General features: G+C 43.0%; 1 protein-coding gene across 1 annotated transcript in view; it reads left to right on the top strand.

Moving 5' to 3' along the window:
• Positions 1 to 5108: 5108 nt before the first annotated feature.
• LOC106609275 (uncharacterized) overlaps positions 5109 to 18578 on the top strand; it is a 63692-nt gene continuing 50222 nt past the window's right edge. The window contains exons 1-2 of the mRNA XM_014207903.3: positions 5109 to 5944; positions 6787 to 6893. Of these exons, the coding sequence (XP_014063378.2) occupies positions 5427 to 5944; positions 6787 to 6893 (625 nt within the window). The 5' untranslated portion in view covers positions 5109 to 5426. The remainder of the gene's footprint in view (positions 5945 to 6786; positions 6894 to 18578) is intronic.

Below are 18578 nucleotides of genomic sequence, written 5' to 3'. Positions count from 1 at the left end.
AGACTCGCACGAACACTTACATGTTTCTTTGCTCTAGGATGCCCACAGGCCTCACAAGACTCGTCTGAAGGTCCCCCGGCAGCAGTCGAACACATTAATGGAAGTATATATGGAGACTGTTTAGTGACAAAAAAAATAATGGGTTAAATAAAAACATAACAAATATTTCCTGATCTTTCTTTTTATTATTTTTTTGGGGGGGATTATCTGTTGTCCCGTGTAGTGAATCTGTTATTCAATGCGTTTGTATGGGCTCGTAGCAGTAAGGCCAAACAAAATGTTCAATCAAATCCTTTTTTAATATATTGATTTTTGATACTTCAAGGGGTCTTAAAATTCTAAATCAAATAGCAAATGTATCCTTTGTATGACATTCTTAAAACAATTCCATATAGCTTAGTAAAACCCCTCCCCTGGCTTAGACATGGCTTAGACTGTTTTGTGCCAAAAATAAGGGGTTAAATACATGTAAAAAATGTTTCCTGATCTTACTTATATCTTTCAGACAGTGGCGACCCATCATTCAAGGCACATGGGGCAAAGCTCCACCTGTTTGAGCCCCACATTTTTAGCAAAACATTTAAATAATTATATATTTTTTGGAGCTTGTCTGTTTTGCATGTTATTTTGGCATTAATATGTGTCACATATCAGTTTTCAAACAAGGTAATATATATATATAAATGTATTTAATAAAGCCACAAACAAACATGGTCTGTTTTTTGTTTTCTTGAGTAAGGCAGCTCCAAAAGGCAGGTGTTTCAGTCTAGCTCAGTGCTTTCTGTGGTGCTGTGGTAAGCCAGCAGAAAATACGGAGCATTGCGCCGTGATTGTCTCAGTGTTCTGTCACTCATGGGGACACTACGTTACTGCCTAGTCTAAGTGTAGAGCTAAAAAAATTCAAGCCCCTTGGGTGCTGACATAGAGTTACATTAGAAGTGCCCATCCAAGAAGTTTCAAGGTCATTGGACACATCAAATCACATTATATATACAGTAGCTTTGTTTGGACTGATCATGTCAACATCATACTTTCAAAATCTTAGCTAGCAGTCATCATCATGAATCAAGTCGACAATCTAGTGTCAAATCCTATATAATCCTTGTCATATGAAGAGAAATAATTAAGAGAAATTATAGATAAAACGTATCGGTGCTCATTCACTATTGGACATAAACATTACACAACAAGTTGGAAATCGCAAATTCAACATTGAGTGGTTTGGAAGTAATCAGTGGCTAACTGCAAGCATTGCAAATCAATCATTAGCCTGCTATTCAGTGGAATGGCTGTGTGGTCCCAAGTCTAAGATTAAGGGTCTATATTCCTAGTTTAAAATTATAAACATTCAACATTGACCATGCTGTCAATGAAGCATGATTTGTGCCGCGCTCAAAACAACTGTTAAGTCAGAACTGCAAAATCTGACTTTAGTGAGTTCAAGACAACTGGGATCTCGGGAAAAAATGAGCTACGACTGGGAAAATATGTTTTGAACTTTCATCCAACTCTGAATTGTACATTTCCTCCAGGTTCCCAGTTGTCTTGAAATCACTATAAATCCAGAGAATCTCATTTTGACGAAGTTTGATGACAAAATTTGCCCATGAAGGACTCCCGCGCCACCTTTCTGTGAGCACACCACAACAAGGTGAGTCCAAAAATGTCTTGTATGCTGTTGCATAAATGATGTAACATGCCAGGGAGATATGTATACTGTAGCTAAGAAAGTGTATGTACTAAGTGTATGTTGTGCAGTAAACTGTTAGTAGCCCATGTGTCTCACCCTAATAATTTGGTCTATTTTCATCTCTTAATTTCACCTACTCTTCTGACTTGATGGTGCACATGTAGCCTATAACCTGTTTTTGAGAAATGTTATCATTAAATATTGTAAAAGCTTTCATTGTCTGCTTATATGCCTCCTTTATTTATCCTACGGTTCTGAGTTGGTGTACAGGGAGAACACTGTAAGAACGGCCCCTGTTCTGAATTCTGTCATTGTACATTTCAAAAGTGCTGAACAAATAGTTATATTGACTATGCCCGTCCTAGCTCGCTCATTAATGTCTTAATCGAAATGACAGATTGCCTCTTATCCACTTGTCGTCCCCGTATGGCATAGTTTGTCAATTGTCAGTAGAAACCACATTTGTTTAAGCAAGTCAGCCATATCAGCTATGTTTTTTAAAAGGCAGTAAATGAGGCTGAATGAATTGTTTCGCTGCCAGACAAGGCTCTGCTGAAAGCCAGGTGTAGCAGTGGTAAGGTGTTGGGACTGCTGTTGAGACAGCTTTATGTAGGCCCTAACTGTTTGTGGACACCGTTTGTCACCATTATAGTGCAATGAATGTATTGTTTAGTGTTGTGTTGTGTAGTGGCTTTGCTGGCATGCATCCCAAACATTTATTTTTTCCCCCCCACCAAGATTTACATGCTAAAATCACCACTGCTCTCAGATATAGGACAGACATTTCAGAACTAACTTCCTTTAGATGTTTTTAGTTGTTCCATGTCATTCACGTGTTATTCAATGCGTTTGTGTGAGCTAATAACGGTAAACCCCAAAATATGTTTTCATAAAAAAAAATATTTTTAATACTTTAAAACCTGTTAGGGCTAGGGGGCAGTATTGACACGGCTGGATAAAAAAACATACCCGATTTAATCTGGTTACCACTCCTACCCAGTAACTAGAATATGCATATACTTATTACATATGGATAGAAAACACCCTAAATTTTCTAAAACTGTTTGAATGGTGTCTGTGAGTATAACAGAACTCATTTGGCAGGCAAAACCCTGAGACATTTTCTGACAGGAAGTGGATACCTGATGTGTTGTATTACCTTTAAACCTATCCCATTGAAAAACACAGGGGCTGAGGAATATTTTGGCACTTCCTATTGCTTCCACTAGATGTCACCAGCCTTTACAAAGTGTTTTGAGTCTTCTGGAGGGAGATCTGACCGAACAAGAGCCATGGAACGATGATGGCCCATTAGACACCTGGCGCGCGAGTTCATGTTGGGTACCCTCGTTCCAATACGTTATAAAAGAGTATGCATTCGTCCACCTTGAATATTATTCATGTTCTGGTTAAAAAAGGCCCTAATGATTTATGCTATACAACGTTTGACATGTTTGAACGAACGTAAATATATTTTTTCCCCTCGTTCATGACGAGAAGTCCGGCTGGCTTAGATCATGTGCTAACAAGACGGAGATTTTTGGACATAAATGATGAGCTTTTTTGAACAAAACTACATTCGTTATGGACCTGTGATACATGGAAGTGACATCTGATGGAGAGAATCAAAGGTAATGGATTATTTACATAGTATTTTCGATTTTAGATCTCCCCAACATGACGTCTAGTCTGTATCGCAACGCGTATTTTTCTGGGCGCAGTGCTCAGATTATTGCAAAGTGTGATTTCCCAGTAAGGTTATTTTTAAATCTGGCAAGTTGATTGCGTTCAAGAGATGTAAATCTATAATTCTTTAAATGACAATATAATATTTTACCAATGTTTTCTAATTTTAATTATTTAATTTGTGACGCTGACTTGACTGCCGGTTATTGGAGGGAAACGATTTCCTCAACATCAATGCCATAGTAAAACGCTGTTTTTGGATATAAATATGAACTTGATAGAACTAAAAATGCATGCATTGTCTAACATAATGTCCTAGGAGTGTCATCTGATGGAGATTGTAAAAGGTTAGTGCATCATTTTAGCTGGTTTTATGGTTTTGGTGACCCTGTCTTTGAATTGACAAAACATTACACACAACTCTTGTAAATGTACTGTCCTAACATACTCTAAATTTATGCTTTCGCCGTAAAACCTTTTTGAAATCGTAAAACGTGGTTAGATTAAGGAGATGTTTATCTTTCAAAGGGTGTAAAATAGTTGTATGTTTGAAAAATTTGAATTTTGACATTTATTTGGATTCACATTTGCCGCTCTTGAAATGCACCTGCTGTTGATGGAGTGCACCACGGGTGGCACGCTAGCGTCCCACCTAGCCCATAGAGGTTTTAAGGGGTCTTAAAACGTTAAATAAAATAGCAAAATGATCCTTGATATGACCTTCTATGGGTTAAGGCTAAGGTTAGGGTAGGGATGTCCCACGACACCAGATAGGACTGACCATAATTTTTGTTTAGCAGCAGTAGCTACATCTGCGGTTGTATCTTGACTTTCTCCGCAAATATCCCAATGGCAATCACCACGAGAGCATGTATGAACGTCTTTATTAGAATTCTAAACTAGCTCTTGCACACGCTATTTCTGTCTCCCCCACCTTTGTCGGTTTCTCCCATCGACGTATTTAGCCTGGTTTAGTGTTGGGGAGTTGGCTATCAGGTCCATGGACAGTGCGACTTGTTGAGCAAAATAATTTCAGCACCATGGACAGCTCGACCAGTAAGACGCACATTTGCCCTAATATAGACCTATCCATGGTTCTGCACAGTATTTTTTTTAAGATGAGGTGGGCTTTAATCAGGTGAAAGACATTGCGTGGAATGTGATAGCCTATGGTAAATATGAATTACATATAATATAAGGGAATGAATTCCTAAAGGAAAAAGACTACATCGGCAGAACTTTTTTCAGGCATAGAAAATAGCATTTAGTGATGAATATAAAAACGTATCTGGGTATGATGAGACTGTGCTTGGAACGACACCATTGTATGTGTGGACCATTATTCAGTCCAGTGAATAGAAGTATATACCCTACTTAATTTCATTAGCCTACCCATTTTTTCCTTGTGTAGCCTATGCTACTCATGCTGGCAAAACAACCCCCCTATAAGCTCTCTCTAATCTCATTTGGAAGTTACCATAACGGGAATGTCTGCATCCGTTACCATATTTTGTCCGTGCACAAATTATGAGAATTGCTCGGCAGCACAACTCGACCCATATTTCCTAATGTGCGTTTTGGGCTGTCACAGATTCACAGTCATGTTTAACAATACATTAATCTCTCTCTCTTCGTCGGAATGCCTCCTCCTCCCCTGCTCTCCTACTCTCTTTGCGCACCATGCTCTCTCCTATCTCAGGTCTGATTTGCTCACTCGCGCTCAAATAGCTTGTGCAGTTATATCTCCACCGACTCCCATGCGTGCGACCGCGCTGATGGGTTTGAAAATTGAAGTAGCCTAGTTTTGATAACGTCATGGAAATAATTTTCTAAGAACACCTGTAGAGAGATTGTGCGCCGAGGAACAATTCTGAGGAGGACAATATCCATATACATTCAACGTTTTATTTTGAAAAAACGCATGGTAGTGTTCTCTAAATTGGATATATGTTTCTGGACTTTTATAATACCAAGACTGTGCGCTCTTCTTCTTCGAGTCTCTTCTTACATGCGCTAGAGAAGCTGAAAGGAAGGGGGGAAGGACAGCACAATGAGGGGCAAATACTTTATGCTGGGTTACTTGTTGGTCAAAGTTATGGCGCTGGTCTGCAAGGCGGACGGAGAACCAGGACAACTGGAGGGCTTTGTCATGATGACGACGTGCAACGGATCCAGGGAGGACGAGGGTGCAGGCTTCTCGGAGCCCCCGCACACGGAGGACAGGTGCCGGGGGTACTACGATGTGATGGGCCAGTGGGACCCGCCGTTCGTTTGTAAAACGGGCGATTATCTTTACTGCTGCGGCACCTGTGGCTTTCGGTTCTGCTGCTCCTACAAGACCTCGCGGTTGGATCAGAGCACCTGTAAAAACTACGACACTCCGGTGTGGATGATGACAGGTCAAACCCCGTTTAAGAAAAACGACCTTCGGCACGACCCCACCAAAGATAAAACTAATTTAATCGTGTATATCATCTGTGGAGTAGTGGCTATCATGGCACTTGTTGGGATATTCACCAAACTCGGCCTGGAAAAGGCGCACCGACCCCAGAGAGAGAATATGACTAGGTGGGTTTCTGGGGTTCTGCTACTGTTGAGCGCGCCGCGATCTTCTTTGTTGTGCATGTTTTCAAGGAGCTTGCTTAGTGCTCACATGTAGGCTAGAGCGCGCGCCACAATAATATTTGACTCTTGGGTTCTAGCCTCACGCTTGCCAGGTTTATATTGGCAAACTACGATAGGCTAACTCATTCTAATAGCGTTGTCGCTGAAATAAGAAAGCGAGGATATAATCTAAACTTGTTTTTTGTTAATTAAATTAACATTATAATACAAATCAACCAATCAATGACTTTTACGCGCACAATACACGCTTCTTCAATGGATAGAAAGTAGCTGTCAGCGACAGTTTATTAATTGGACTAGATTGCATAATGTCATCACCTGTGTGGGCTGCTTGCCTGATTCATTCGCAGAGAGCGCGGGGGCGTGTGTCTCTTGCAGTGGATGGCCACATGCTCTCCGCTCCGCAACATGCGCATGCTAGTCCTTTATTTGGAGATCTTTCTCTAACAATGCATCAATAGGTCCTATTCGTCTTCTTTATGAAAATGTCTTATTTATTCACTGAATTTTATATTTTTCTAATTAATGTGAAACCCGCTCACTCAATCAAACAGTCAAATTAACAAATTCATATGAAAATGTTGCTTTATATGGAAGCAGAGATGCAATATTTGATATTGTGTGATCATCTTGAACTAGCTGCCCTGTGCACACAACTGTGCAGCGTTGGCATGACATCAAGCATTATGCACAGTTCTTCATAAGACATATTTCTTTGTCTGTCTGGCTATTTCTTACATCTGGATAAATGGCAATCTCTCTCTTTTTCTATCTTTCTCACACAGGGCTGTCCAGAGTGTGTTACAGGTCGGTTGTCCAGGTGAGCAGTTCCAGGGGGAGGACACCCTCGGCATGCACGCACAGAACTATGACACAAGGGCCAACAACCTCCGTAAGTTTCACACTTTCAGCCCCTATAGGCAGAGGTTTTTGGTGGTATGGTTGTGGACTGAAGGGTTGGCCATGGAGGCCCCAAACAGACAATAGCAAACATAATGTGGGCAGGTTGCCTGGATGCATATTGTACACAGACTCTCAATTAAGCATTTGGTCTCTGTAAGGGTATAGGTTGTAGCCCTTGTATCAAAGCCAGGTTAATTCGTTTCAAATGTGGCATTCATTGTAATATCTTAGATGTATTCATGTGGAGGGAAACAAACTGCTTTCTGCTTTGTAAATCCAGTGGTAATTCACTTTTATTTTTGTCCCACGCCTACATGATTCAAGATGTGTAAAAAGGAGGGGAGAGAGAGAGAAATAAATAAAGAGAGAGAAGGGGAGAAGGAACAACAGCAGTGTGAATGACAAATATTTCTGTTGCGTCCCGTGGGCTGCAACCACAGTTATGGGCTTTGTATTTTAACACAGATCAACCAACTCAGAAACACAGAAGAGTCTTAATCTGAAGTATTTAATACACATCTCGTGCTGTTGTACTACTGATTCTGATTCCAGTATCACCCCCGTTTGTGACTGGATGTGTTTCGACCTAAAAACTGAAAAATGATCCCAACACAAAGCAAGTGGCACATCTAAGCCCCCTCCTACTTGAAAGGATGTATTTTAAGACATACTGACTGAGACCATGAGTGTAGCTGACAGTGCTGTTGTCAGTGGAATTTGTTCTATTTTCTTGATTCTATCAAACACAATCAGACTGACACACCTTATCATCCGGTGTGACGGCACTGGGCTCCTAACAGCTCCCCTTCTAATCACTTTAAAGTAGGGCCCTTTGTCTCTAATGTCTTCTGGGGTGCTAGTTTCTGCTGTCATCGATTTATATCTATAAATAACTGCCACTGATGCTTCGAAGAGGCAGATGTACCAGGTCTACCTGGCAATGAAAGTTTCAGCCTCAAGGGATCTTTCCTGGTTAAAAAAAGGATGTACACTGAGTGTACAAAACATTAGGAACACCTGCTCTTTCCATGACAGACTGACCAGGTGAATCAATGTGAAAGCTATAATCAATTATTGATGTAATTTGTTAAATCCACTTCAATCAGTGAAGATGAAGGGGAGGAGACAGGTTAAAGAAGGATTTTTAAGCCTTGAGACATGGATTGTGTGTGTGTGCCATTTTAGAGGGTGAATGGGCAAGACAAAGATTGAAGTGACTTTGAACAGGGTATGGTAGTAGGTGCCAGGCGCACCAGTTTGTGTTAAGAACTGCAACGCTGTTGAGGTTTTCACTCTCAACAGTTTCCCGGATATATCAAGAATGGTCCACCACTCAAAGGATATCCAGCCAACTTGACCCAACTGTGGGAAGTATTGGAGTCAACATGGGCCAGCATCCCTGTGGAACACATTCGACAAAATGTAGAGTCCATGACCCGACCAATTGAAGCTGTTCTGTGGGCAAAAGAGAGGGGGGTGGGGGTGTGCTCAACTCAATACCTGGGAGGCCTGGCTGGGGAAATAGTGATTATTAGCGATGTGGAACCCTGCTCCCTGAACCCTTTAGTCTTAGGGCTTGTGGGTAACCATGTGGAACGTTATTAACCCCTGTGATCTGATTAGATCCCCAGAGATGCTCCATATTGGTTTAGAGGTCTCTACCAGCCATGAGACGGATTTATCATAGAAAGAGGTATGGATGGAGGGATGATGGGGTGGGGGGTAAAAGTGGTGCGGTTCATGTGGAGTGTGGATGTATTACAGTATTTGCCTTGAAGATAAATTAAAGGGAGAAGCTAAATCTTGTGAGATGCCGACTGAGGTGAAACACACTACTGTTCACAGTTCGGCTGTGTACGTCTCTTGTTGATCACATTCTATTTTTAGAGCAGACCATCTATTGATTATAGCTTATGGCCAGATTACCCTGTTACTGGCAACATCAATAGATCCCATCTTAGGTGTCCTCACCCAGCTTTGGAGAAAAATGCCCAGGGCAGTTTGTATGGCTGATACTCATAACAATCCCTGTTTCTGCAGGGCAATGGTGGATAACAGTTTGGGATTAGCTACTTTCTCCCCTAATAATTTTCTCCAAGCACCTCTTAGTATAAGTTTAAGACAAGACTAGAACAAGAGTTTTGATCCTAACATCACTTTGTTTTGACAGCATGTGGGATGTTTTAATGTGTAAAAACCCTTTACCATGTATCGCACATGTGAGACGTCTCACACAACACATCAACAAGTAGCTAATACGTCAGAGCTCAGATCTAATTATGTTAGACCCCATGAAGACTGGGGCCCCTGCTACAGTTTAGCCCTGAACAAAGCAGCCCTCCTCTCCCCTGCTGGGCTGGTGATCACAATTGAATGTAATCTCAAAACTGAATACTTTTTTAGAATTCTTAAAGAACTCAAAATCCTGTGTCTCCGAGCCTTCAGCATCAAAGACAGAGTGAGAGATGAAAATAAAGTGGGAGAGAGACACAGAGAAGGGGAGAGGGAGGGAGAGACAGAAAGAGGGAGAGAGAGAGAGAGAGAGGGAGAGAGAGCGAAAGGGAAATAGGACGACATGTCGAGACTGCACTGATCCTCTCTGACAATGTCAACAGTTAAATATCTTTTGAGTGACAAAAGTTGACATACTGCAGGCAGAATTTAACCTCGTTTACATCTGTGAAGGGCAATGTGTCATACAAACTATATGAAACCACTGCTGCTTCTGGTAGCATTGCAAAGAAAAGGTTTTTTGTTTTGTCACATTGTCAATCAACCTGAACTCATGAGGTGGGACATTGAGAGAAACAGAGGATAGAAATGTATTATTGAGAGCCCCAGAAAGAGAACAGGGTAGGCTTTCCATCCATTGGCTGACTGAGATGGTGATCTGTATTCACAACTCATGTTCACAAAGATAATTACCTGCCTATAATCTTCCGCTATACATCTCCAGATATGCATTAGGCACTTATTATATTTAATAGGTAATTGCTTGGAGACCACACAGCATGAAGAAAGGCTCTGTCTGCAAAACAATCTCCACTCTAGAATTACTCTAACCTCATCTACTGTTTATTAATTATGCCAAAATGGATCACCTGCGGTTGTGTGTGTGTGTCGTGTTTGCGTATGTGTGTGGTGTATGTGTGTAAGTGGGGGTGCGAGTGTGTCTAAAATGTAACGCTACTGCTGGGTTTATCAAATCAGAGTTTTGCTGAGAGGTACAACTTCACCCTGACCTCTAAGTCACCCGTCACCGAAGACTCTTGTGTCAGTTCTTATCCGCAACTCTTCCATCCTGACCCCTTCACAGACAGGCATCCAGGAAGCGGCCACAGACAGGCATCCAGGAAGCGGCCACAGACAGGCATCCAGGAAGCGGCCACAGACAGGCATCCAGGAAGCGGCCACAGAGAGGCACAAAGCAAATGAAAAGAAAGAACATTGTTATTTTCTAATCAAGGTGCAGGAACAGGAGCAAGCTAAGGATAAAACAAATATTCAGCGACTCTAGGGAGGACAATAAGAGTTCACATCAAAATAATTCCTTATTGTAGGCAAAAAACATAACAATCAATAAAAAATATAATTATAAGATTAACTTCCATTGTCCTCCTAAGAGTTTCAAAGTGTTTTTTTAATCCATTGGCCTCCTAAGAGTTTCATAATGTTTTTGAATCTACAGACCGACCCAGGCCCAGACGCGCTCCTCCTGGGCCTCGTTCCTGTGCCCTTGCTCAGGCTAATTACCCTAATGTGGGTCCTCTCAGCAGCACCGGAGATCCATTAGGCCTTGTTCATTAGGGCTGTGGGCCTCCCAGCCTTGTCAGATGGATCTGATTGACTAGACACAGTAATCAGCTCAGTCAGACACACGGGGAGGCTGGGACTTACTGCTCCTTGGAAGAAATAGAAGTCAAGTAGAAAACCGAGAAAACGGAAGTGACAAAGTTGAGTAAGGGAAGTAGAATAGTCAAACGCTGTTGAATTGCTTTCAGAGATCTATCTAAGGATGTTTATCATGAAGGTCCCATGTATGTCCTGATTGTCCTCCATCTGACTGATTACTGGACTTGGCCTTAACGTATGACTCGGTTCATATGTATAATTGTCCATCTTGTTGTCATGGTGTAATAATAAAATAAGCTGTAAGGAGTCTATATCTTAGTAGGGTGTAATCAGTGGACTGCCCTCTCTCCTTGCACCACCCTGGGGAATATTAATTGGTTAATTTACAGCCAGAGACTCAAATCAAATGTTTTACAGGTAATTACTTGTGTGTGTGGAGTGGGTCGAACTGAGGGCAAGTGAATAGCCTATCATGTCTTCAATGTAGCAAGTCATCAGACATTTATACGCTATATATATTGATCACACGCACTGGAATATGTTCCGGTCAGCCTCAGAGATCAACATCAACCTATACGCTAACTCAGTGAGTGCGTTTATAAAGAAGTGCATTGGAGATGTTGTACCCACTGTGACTATTAAAACCTACCCTAACCAGAAACTGTGGATGGATGGCAGCATTTGTGCAGAACTGAGAGCGTGAACCACCACATTTAACCATGGAAATAGATCTGGGAATATGGCTGAATATAAACAGTGTAGTTATTCCCTCCGCAAGGCAATCAAACAAGCGAAATGCTGGTACAGTGACAAGGTGGAGTCGCAATTCAACGGCTCAGACACAAGACGTATGTGGCAGGGTCTACAGGAATTCACAGACTACAAAAAGAAAACCAGCCACGTCACGGACACCGACGTCACGCTTCCAGAGAAACTAAACACCTTCTTTGCCCGCTTTAAGGATAATACAGTACCACTTTCGCGGCCCGCTAACAAGGACTGCCCCCCCCCCCCCCCCTTCTCCGTGGCTGACATGAGTAAAACATTTTAAATGTTTTAACCCTCACAAGGCTGCTGGCCCAGACGGCATCACTAGCCATGTCCTCAGAGCATGCGCAGACCAGCTGGCTGGTGTGTTTATGGACATATTTAAACAATCCCTATCCCAGTCTGTTGTCCTCACATGCTTCAAGATGGCTACCATTGTTCCTGTACCCAAGACGGAAAAGATAACTGAATAAATGACTATTGCCCCGTAGCACTCACTTCTGTCATCATGAAGTGCTTTGAGAGACTAGTCAAGGATCATATTACCTCCACCTTACCGGCCACCCTAGACCCACTTTAGTTTGCATACCGCCCTAATAGGTCCACAGACGACGCAATCGCCATCACACTGCACACTGCCCTAACCCATCTGGACAAGAGGAATACCTATGTAAGCATGCTATTCATCGACTACAGCTCAGCATTCAACAGCATAGTACCCTCTAAGCTCATCATCAAGCTGAAGGCCCTGGGCCTCAACCCCGCCCTGTGCAATTGGGTCCTGGACTTTCTGACTGGCCGCCCCCAGGTGGTGAGGGATAGGAAACATCATCTCCACTTCGCTGACCCATAAGGGTGCGTGCTCAGCCCCCTCCTTTACTCCCTGTTCACCCACGACTGCGTGGCCATGCACGCCTCCAACTCAATCATCAAGTTTGCAGACGACACTACAGTAGTGGGCTTGATTTCCAACAACGACGAGACAGCCTACAGGGAGGAGGTGAGGGCACTCGGAGTGCGGTGTCAGGAAATCAACGTCAACAAAACAAAGGAGAGGATCATGGACTTTAGGAAACAGCAGAGGAAGAACCCCCCCACCCCCCCATCCACATCGACGGGACGGTAGTGGAGAAAGTGGAACGTTTTTTTTTTTAAGTTCCTCGGCGTGCACATCACTGACAAACTGAAATGGTCCACCCACACAGATAGTGTGGTGAAGAAGGTGCAATAGCGCCTCTTCAACCTCAGGAGGCTTAAGAAATGTGGCTTGTCACCCAACATCCTGACCAACTTTTACAGATGCACAATCCAGAGCATCCTGCTGGGCTGTATCACAGCCTGGTACGGCAACTGCACCGCCCTCAACCGCAAGGCTCTCCAGAGGGTGGTGCGGTCTGCACAACACATCACCGGGGGCAAACTACCTGCTCTCCATGACACCTACAGCACCCGATGTCACAGGAAGGCCAAAAAGATCATCAAGGACATCAACCACCCGAGCCACTGCCTGTTCACACCGCTATCATCCAGAAGTCAAGGTCAGTACAGGTGCATCAAAGCTGGGACAATGAGATGAGAAGCTGTTTCTCAATCTCAAGGACTGCTAAACAGCCATCACTAACTCAGAGAGGCTGCTGCCTACATCGAGACCCAATCACTGGCCACTTTAATAAATGGATCACTAGTCACTTTATACAATGCCACTTTAATAATGTTTACATATCTTACATTACTCATATCACATGTATATACTGTATTTTATTTATGTTTACATATCATACATTATTCATATCACATGTGTATACTGCATTTACTGCATCTATTGCACCTTGCCTATGCCGCTCAGCCATCGCTCATCCATATACTTACATGTACATTTTTTTTTTAACCTTTTTTCTCCCCAAGTTTCATGGTATCCAATTGGTAGTAGTTACAGTCTTGTCTCATCACTGCAACTCCCGTACGGACTCGGGAGAGGCGAAAGTAGAGAGCCATGCGTCCTCCGAAACACAACCCAACCAAGCCGCCCTGCTTCTTGACACAATGCACATTCAACCCGGAAGCCAGCCGCACAAATGTGTCGGAGGAAACACCGTACACCTGGCGACCTGGTCAGCGTGCACTGCGCCCGGCCCGCCACAGGAGTCGCTAGTGCGCGATGAGACAAGGATATCCCTGCCGGCCAAACCCTCCCTAACCCGGACGACGCTGGGCCAATTGTGCGCCGCCCCATGGGCCTCCCGGTCGTGGCCGGCTGCGACAGAGCCTGGGATCGAACCCAGAATCTCTGGTGGCACAGCTAGACCACTGCGCCACCCGGGAGGCTACATGTACATATTCTCATTCACCCCTTTTAGATTTGTGTGTATTAGGTAGTTGTTGGGGATTGTTAGATTACTTGTTAGATATTACTGCACTGTCGGAACTAGAAGCACAAGCATTTCGCTACGCTCGCATTAACATCTGCTAACCGTGTGTATGTGACCAATAACATTTGATTTAAAGTATGTGGACACCCCTTCAAATGAGTGGATTAGACTATTTCCGCCACACCGGTTGCTGACAGGTGTGTTAAATCGAGCACACAGCCATGTGATCTCCATAGACAAACATTGGCAGTAGAATGGACTTACTGAAGAGCTCAGTCTCTTCCAACATGGCATCATCATAGGATGCCACCTTTCCAACAAATCAGTTCTTCAAATTTATGCCTGCTAGAGCTGCCCCAGTCAACTGTAAGTGCTGTTATTGTAAAAAAATGGAAACGTCTAGGAGCAACAACGGCTCAGCGACGAAGTGGTAGGCTTATCAACCTCACAGAACACACAGCAGAGTGCTGAAGAGCGTAGCGCATAAAAAAAACGTATTTTTTCAGTTGCAACACTCCCTACCGAGCTCCAAACGACCTCTGGCAGCAACGTCAGCACAATAACTGTTTATCAGGAGCTTCATGAAACGGTTTCCATGGCCGAACAACCGCACACAAGCCTAAGATCACCATGTGCAATGCCAAGCATCAGCTGGAGTGGTATAAAGCTCGCCACCATTGGACTCTGGAGCAGTGGAAACACGTTCTCTGGAGTGATGAATCACACTTCACCATCTGGCAGTCCAACGGACGAAGCTGGGTTTGGTGGATGCCAGGAGAACGGTACCTGCCAGACTGCATAGTACCAACTGTAAAGTTTGGTGGAGGAGGAATAATGGTCTGGGGCAGTTTTTTTATGGTTACATTGAAGGGATATCTTAACGCTACAGCATACAATGACATTCTAGACGATTCTGTGCTTCCAACTTTGTGGCAACAGTTTGGGGATGACCCTTTCCTGTTTCAGCATGACAATGCCCCTGTGCACAAAGTGAGGTCCATACAGAAATGGTTAGTTGAGATTGTTGTGGAAGAACTTGATTGGCCTGCACAGAGCCCTGACCTCAACCCCATTGAACACCTTTGGGATGAATTGGAACGCAGACTGAGCCAGGCCCAACATCAGTGCCCGACCTCACTAATGCCCTTGTGGCTGAATGGAAGCCAGTCCCAACAGCAATGTTCAAACATCTAGTGGAAAGCCTTCCCAAAAGAGTGGAGGCTGTTATAGCAGCAAAGGGGGGACCAACTTCATATTAATGCCCATTATTTTGGAATGAGCTGTTGGACGAGCAGGTGTCCACATACTTTTGGTCATGTAGTGTATTACTATGCCCATCTACTCTACATCTATGTCATTACGATACGTAGGGATAAAAATATGAGTATTCCTCCTTTTGTGTCTTTTGAGTAGGTGGGAATCCATTGAATTTTAATTAAATGTTACAGTGAGTATATCTTATTACACAGTTTAATTAATTTGATTTCATTAAGGTGTTCACAAACATTAGGATTATGTGTTTAATCTGCTAAAGGGAATATTTTTTTCCAGATGTCCTCTGATTTGAAATGTCTTAAGTTGTAATGTTGACAGCTACAGCACTTGATTCTAATACTTAAGGAGAAAAATTGTTATTGATTGAGACTCGTGTTATGATGCCTATGGAATACATCGATATACTGTAGCTCATACTGAAAAATACACTTGTCTTGATGACAAAATATATATTTTTCTCCTCTGTCAAAAAGATATTGTAGTGAAGGGAGGCACATTTGAGAGAGGCATTCTAACACTTATTAGCATCTGTATGTGGCTACGCAGTAGTATTTAGCTTCCCAAACATGTGCCAGAGTTAGTATTTAGTTGCCCTAGCATTTGGCTGTGATACACAGTAGGAAATCCCCTGTAATCTCTTGTATTGTTAGTTTCATCATATTTTCACTGAGAAAATTCAATTTGAATATTCTTTCTTTAAAATTACATTACGTTGATAAACGGCTCTATGTAGGTTGGCATTGTAAAATTGTATTGTGAAGTAAAGCTATAGAGTTTTCATGTTGGTTCAAATCTCTGACCCAATAGAACCTCCTGCGAATGATGGTACAATCTCTCTGTACACGAAAGGAGACGTTTGGCTGAGAGAGCAAACAGGCTGTTTTGGGTGGGGTGCCCACAGCTACAGATCAGTCATGTCCCAAGGCAGTAACCTTACACACACACTCCCTCAGGACTTGCCCTTGGGGCAGGCAGCAGATTTGCTTGGCTAACTGACTAGCGCCATCAGCGATGTCATATTACTGGCAGGGAGACCACCCACTGAGAGCACATTTTGTGATGTACCACCACCTTCCCTCTCTCTTAAGGCACCGCTCTATGGAGAGTTGGCCCCTTGCTGCCAGCCAGTCTCTAGGCGGGGGACATCTCTGTCTGCCTCCTGGGCTCTGGCCCTGCCCAGGGAACTGGGACATGTGGTGGCCGTGAGAAGTGCGTCACGGAGCTGGGCACATTCACAGGTCTACTGCTGATCTGGTCTGATCTGGTCTCTATCTATTTAGGATTGCTGTTTACACATACTGAATCCTGCTGCTTTCTGGGTTTTGGTTTTGTCAGACTTTTATCTATAATTAGCTTGCAATGGATTTGAGAAGCATTGATGTATTGTAAGGATTATAAAGGCTCCATGAAGCCTTCCTGAAGCATTTGTAAGTTATTCTGTACTTTGTTTTGAAGTGTGACCCTTTTGATTGATGTTTTTAATTAACAAGTTGTTTCTTTCATCAGTCGTGTATGACGATAATACCTGCCAGTAAACATGTTTTACAATTAACCCTCTAGAGTCTGACTTGCTGACCAGACCACTCGCGCGCCATTGCACACATCTTGATTTTGTCCACCCACACCAGGCGCGATCAAGACACATAGGCTGAAATATCAAAACAAACTCTCAACCAACTATATTAATTTGGGGACAGGTCGAAACACTTCACACATTTATGGCAATTTAGCTAGCTAGCTGTTGTTGCTAACCAATTTTGTCCTGGGATATAAACATTGGGTTGTTATTTTACCTGAAATGCACAAGGTCCTCTACTCTGACAATTAATACACAGATAAAAGGGTAAATCCAGTTCGTTTCTAGTAATCTCTCATCCTTCAGGATTCTTCTTCTTCTTTGTACTTTATATGGCGGTTGGCAACCAACTTTAAGGTGCACCTCAGTTCATCTTTCAATCACCCACGTATATGCTCCTAAAAACCAATGAGGAGATGGGAGAAGCGGGACTTGCAGCGCATCAAGCATCACAAATAGAACCAAGTTCTATTTTAGGGCCTGGCTACGCAGACGCTTGTTGACGCTCGCGAGCAGTGTGGGTGCAATGATTGAATAACATGTATGTGTTCATTTATTTTGCAATGTGAGTGGTGTGGTCAGCATGTAAGTCTGGTGTGGGTTCTGCTAAGCTAACGTATGGAATTGTTTTAAGATGGTCATACCAAGGATCATATATACAGGAAAAGGAGGACCGAGCACGCCCCCATTCTCATTGACAGGGCTATAGTGGAGCAGGTTGAGAGCTTCAAGTTCCTTGGCGTCCACATCACCAACAAACTAACATGGTCCAAGCACACCAAGACAGTCGTGAAGAGGGCACGACAAAACCTATTCCCCCTCAGGAGACTGAAAAGATTTGGCATGGGTCCTCAGATCCTCAAAAGGTTTTACAGCTGCACCATCGAGAGCATCCTGACGGGTTGCATCACTGCCTGGTATGGTGACTGCTCGGCCTCCGACCGCAAGGCACTACAGAGGGTAGTGCGTATGGCTCAGTACATCACCAAAAATGGTCAAAGGCTCCAGCCACCCTAGTCATAGACTGTTCTCTCTGCTACCACATGGCAAGCGGTACCGGAGCGCCAAGTCTAGGTCCAAAAGGCTTCTAAACAGCTTCTACCCCCAAGCCATAAGACTTCTGAACAGCTAATCAAATGGCTACCCAGACTATTTGCACCCCCCTACGCTGCTGCTACTCTCTGTTATCATCTATGCATAGCCACTTTAATAACCCTACCTGCATGTACATAATTACCTCAACTACCTCGACACCAGTGCCCCCACACATTGACACATTGACTCTATCCCGGTACCCCCTGTATATAGCCGCGCTATTGTTATTCACTGCTGCTCTTTAATGATTTGTTTTTCTTAATTTTTTTTTTTTTTTTATGTATTTCCTTAACTGCATTGTTGGTTAAGGTCTTGTAAGTAAGCATTTCACTGTAAGGTCAACACCTGTTGTATTTGGTGCATGTGACAAATACAATTTGATTTGATATTTGACTTGTAATTTTAGGACCCCTTTATTTATCCCCAATGAAACACTGAATCTGGCCTTACTGCTAATAGACCATGGAAACATAAAATAACATAAAAAACAGACCCAAAGGACGTTTGTTTTGAAGTGTCTGTCATATATCTGACAGATCAGGATTTTTTTCTTTTTTCTGTACACATATTTAACCCTTTTTGGGTCACTAAACTACTTCCATATACACTGAGTATACTGAACATTAGGAACACCTTACTAATATTGAGTCTCCCACACAAATTACATCAATAAGGGATCAAAGCTTTCATAATATCATAGAATGTACATTTACATTTAAGTCATTTAGCAGACGCTCTT

Source organism: Salmo salar, chromosome 01 (assembly GCF_965601325.2).
Source record: "Salmo salar chromosome 01, fSalSal1, whole genome shotgun sequence".
Lineage (NCBI taxonomy): Eukaryota > Metazoa > Chordata > Actinopteri > Salmoniformes > Salmonidae > Salmo > Salmo salar.
This window is presented reverse-complemented; position numbering and strand designations above follow the sequence as displayed.